Below are 4,144 nucleotides of genomic sequence, written 5' to 3'. Positions count from 1 at the left end.
CCATATTAAGTTTTCCATCTCTATATAAATCATTCCCTCATTCTCAATCTTCATCTCATCTCTCATCGGAATTATGTGGACTCAAACCCTTCGGATCATGGCCGCTTTCATGGTCACTTTCATTTTCTTCCTCGCCCTAACCAAAGCTCAAAACGCCCCCGGTGACTACCTCGCGCTTCACAACCGAGCTCGAGCCGAGGTCGGCGTCGGGCCCATGCAATGGAGCAACACCGTGGCCGCGTACGCTCAAGCCTATGCGGAAAAAAGAAAGGGTGACTGCGCCATGATTCACTCAACCGGGCCGTACGGGGAAAACATAGCCGCGGGCTACTACCCTGAGTTCACCGGGGCGGATGCAGTGAAGCTGTGGGCGAACGAGAAGCCGCTGTATGATCATGCATCGAATAAATGCGTGGGTGGTGAATGTGGGCACTACACTCAGATGGTGTGGCGGAGCTCGGTGCGGCTTGGATGTGCTAGAGTGCCTTGCAAGGCTAATTCTCAGTTTGTTGTTTGCAATTATGATCCTCCAGGCAACTATATTGGGGAAAAGCCTTATGATTCTTGGGTGGTATGAAGAGATTTGGTTTTAAAATTTTTATGAATATTAATAAAGTTTGTGAGAGAAACTTGAATTTATTTATTGAAATAAAACTACGATATTGTCTACAATAGTATTAAATTGTCTAGAGCATAAACTCTTGTTGCTGTGTTTTGACTTCCTTACTTATAAACTCATGATCATAGAGTCTCCCCTCTCATTAAGTACACCACATAGAGCCACATTTGAAGCCTATAGATTACCTATGATCATAGAGACTCCCCTCGAACAAAATACACCATAGAGCCTCCCTCGAACAAAATACACCATAGTGCCTCCGCTTAAGTCGATGGATTTCTAAAAGAAACTCCCTTTAATCGAGACTCGACTTCTTTCTTCGGAGACCTTGAACAAAATACGAAATTTGTTCGACACTTTTAACTATGATTTTTAGGCTTACAACTTTTTCGTTCGACATACCTAAGTTAAGTTCATAGTTTGATACCATGTAACTAATCACGAATCTCTATAATGTTATATGATATTTGTCAACTTTGAACATAATATCATGGGTTTGCTTCGAGCTCCCACAAGAAGTCATGTTAATGAAAATGTATTCTTTAGTTATAAATCTATGATCATTTCCGAACAGTCTTCAACACTGAGAGCATCAGCCACCAGCCAATTGTTGTTCCAAGTCACCCGGAAGAAATGCCCTCGGCAGAGATGCGGAAAACAAGTTTAAGGTGTTTTCAGCCTCCAAATCGAGAGAACCACGACGACGGCGATTAACTCCGCTGCAGTATGATACCCACACAGGAGACGAAGACTCACTGCCACAACCTACCGCCGTTTACCAGCTCTGAATATGGAGACCAACGGGGCCGGAGTGACTAAAGGACACCCGACGCTCAAAAGGCGACCATTTTTTTTCTTACTTTACTTATTGGCACTCCATTCGTCTTTTTCTCGGCTTCGTGGGAAAAAAAACAATAATAATAAATAATCAAAATGGTAAAATCAAAGAAATGCCTGTTTTTGTTGAATTACTGAAATTCCCTTTTATCGAAATACTGAAATACTGAAATTTGATAGGTACTGTGATCATTGGGCAATGCTCATGGAAAACTTCTTTAGTACTGGGTTTGGTGGAGAATGTGATTCCTGCACCAATATGACACATTGTTTTAACAGATACCAAGAAGAAGCACATTGATGATCATAAATTGAAAGATTTCAAAGCAAAGAATTATCTATTTCAAGCATTAGAACGTTCGATCTCGGAGACAACCCTCAACAAGGATACAGAAACTCAATTCATCATACCTGATGATGGCGTTGAGGATCCATTGACCTATAAACAGGCAATGAATGATGAAGATAGAGATCTGTGGATCAAAGCCATGAATCTTGAAATGGAGTCAATGTACTTCAATTCAGTCTGGGAACTTGTAGATCAACCAGATGGGGTAAAACCTATTGGTTGCAAATGGATCTATAAGAGGAAACGAGACCAAACCGGTAAGGTACAAACCTTTAAAGCTCGTCTTGTAGAAAAGGGTTATACCCAAAGAGAGGGGGTGGACTATGAAGAAACCTTCTCTCCTGTTGCTATGCTTAAATCGATTAGAATACTCTTGTCTATTGCCACATTTTATGATTATGAAATTTGGCAAATGGATGTCAAGATAGCCTTTCTAAAGGGCAATCTTGAAGAGAGTATCTATATTGCTCAACCAGATGGGTTCATTAAACAAGATCACAAGCATAGGGTTTGCAAGCTTAAAAGATCCATTTATGGGTTGAAGCAAGCATCTCGATCCTGGAATATAAAGTTTGATACCGCGATCAAATCTTATGGCTTTAAACAGAATGTTGACGAACCTTGTGTTTATAAAAGGATTGTCAACTAGCTTTCCTAGTGTTGTACGTTGACGATATTCTACTCATTGGGAATGATGTGGGATTTCTGACTGACATTAAGCATTGGCTAGCGACACAATTCCAAATGAAAGATTTGGGAGAGGCTCAGTTTGTTCTTGGAATCCAAATTGTTCGGAATCGTAAGAACAAAACACTAGCATTGTCTCAGGCATCGTATATCGACAAAATGTTGATTCGATATAAGATGTAGAACTCCAAGAAAGGATTATTACCTTTCAGGCATGGAGTTCATTTGTTGAAGGAACAAAGTCCTAAGACACCTTAAGAAATTGAGGATATGAGACACATTCCCTATGCATCAGCAGTCGGTAGTTTGATGTATGCCATGCTATGTACCCAACCTGACATATGCTATGCTGTGGGAATTGTCAGCAGATATCAGTCCAATCCAGGACGTGCTCATTGGACTGCCGTTAAGAATATAATCAAGTATCTTAGGAGAACGAGGGACTATATGCTAATGTACGGTGCTAAGGATCTGATCCTTACACGGTACACTAACTCAGATTTTTAGACTGATGTAGATTCGAGGAAATCGACATCAGGATCTGTCTTCACTTTGAACGAAGGAGCAATAATATGGCGAAGCATAAAGCAAGGTTGCATTTCTGATTCCACCATGGAGGCTGAGTATGTTGCTGCTTGTTAAGCAGCGAAAGAATCTGTATGGCTTAGAAAGTTCTTAACTGATTTGGAAGTCGTTCCAAATATGCATCTTCCCGTCACTCTTTATTGTGATAACAGTGGAGCAGTTGCAAATTCGAAAGAACCAAGAAGCCATAAGCGAGGAAAACATATTGAGCGCAAATATCATCTCATAAGGGAGATTGTGCAACGAGGAGATGTGATCGTCACACAGATAGTTTCGGAGCACAACATTGCTGATCCATTTACAAAGCCTCTCACGGCTAAAGTGTTTGAAGGGCACCTAGTGAGTCTAGGACTACGAGTTATGTAATCTAGGGCAAGTGGGAGAAAAGGCATGAGTATGTGATGCCCTAGTTTATTGTATTTATGTCTCTCTCTACTCAACGTTATAAAACCCCACTGGAGTTTTAGTCCAAGTGGGTGTTTGTTGGGTTTTATGTCCTAAAACTCATAGTTTGTAAACAAAGACATATTCTATTTTCAATAAAGTTATTACTGATGTTTATTCAGTAAAGATTGTTATTGAATAAAGTGAACTTTACGATCATTAATCTAAATCCAATAAACTAAGAACACTTTGACTATAGTATGATTACTTGAACTATATGTAGAGTCTCTCTTCATATATGCTAAATCCCTCCCAAGTTTAGTCACTCACCGGATTCAACAATTCTGTTCTAAGGACGAAGGATAGTGGAGAAGACACTAGTGGTGGATCGAAACCGGTTCGTGAGGAAAAAAGAATTTGAACTACAAAAGGTTAGTATTCAAATTCATTAAGTTTTAATACTTATGAACATGCTAGTTATTTACTATAATTGATGTTCTAAAAGTGCCAAAGATCCAAATTGCTTCCGCATGTGTTATATTAGAACCATTAGTGGGCACTACACTCAGATAGTGTGAAGGAGCTCGTTGCAGCTTGGATGTGCTAAAGTGCCCTGCAAGGCTAATTCTCAGTTTGTTGTTTGCAATTATGATCCTCCTAGTAACTAGATTGGGGAAAAGCCT

General features: G+C 40.0%; 1 protein-coding gene across 1 annotated transcript; it reads left to right on the top strand.

Moving 5' to 3' along the window:
* The first annotated feature begins 73 nt into the window (after positions 1–73).
* LOC111473383 (basic form of pathogenesis-related protein 1-like) lies at positions 74–577 on the top strand. The gene has a single exon (XM_023118924.1). The coding sequence runs from the start codon at positions 74–76 to the stop codon at positions 575–577; it is 504 nt and encodes a 167-aa protein (XP_022974692.1).
* The last annotated feature ends 3,567 nt before the right edge of the window (positions 578–4,144 follow it).

This window comes from Cucurbita maxima, unplaced genomic scaffold, assembly GCF_002738345.1.
Source record: "Cucurbita maxima cultivar Rimu unplaced genomic scaffold, Cmax_1.0 Cma_Scf00117, whole genome shotgun sequence".
Lineage (NCBI taxonomy): Eukaryota > Viridiplantae > Streptophyta > Magnoliopsida > Cucurbitales > Cucurbitaceae > Cucurbita > Cucurbita maxima.
The sequence above is the reverse complement of the archived record's forward strand: the minus strand, read 5'-3'. Positions and strand labels throughout refer to the sequence as shown.

Bases quoted from the DNA above. Each gene is read 5' to 3' on its own strand.
- LOC111473383 (XM_023118924.1), top strand. From the start codon at position 74: ATGTGGACTCAAACCCTTCGGATCATGGCCGCTTTCATGGTCACTTTC.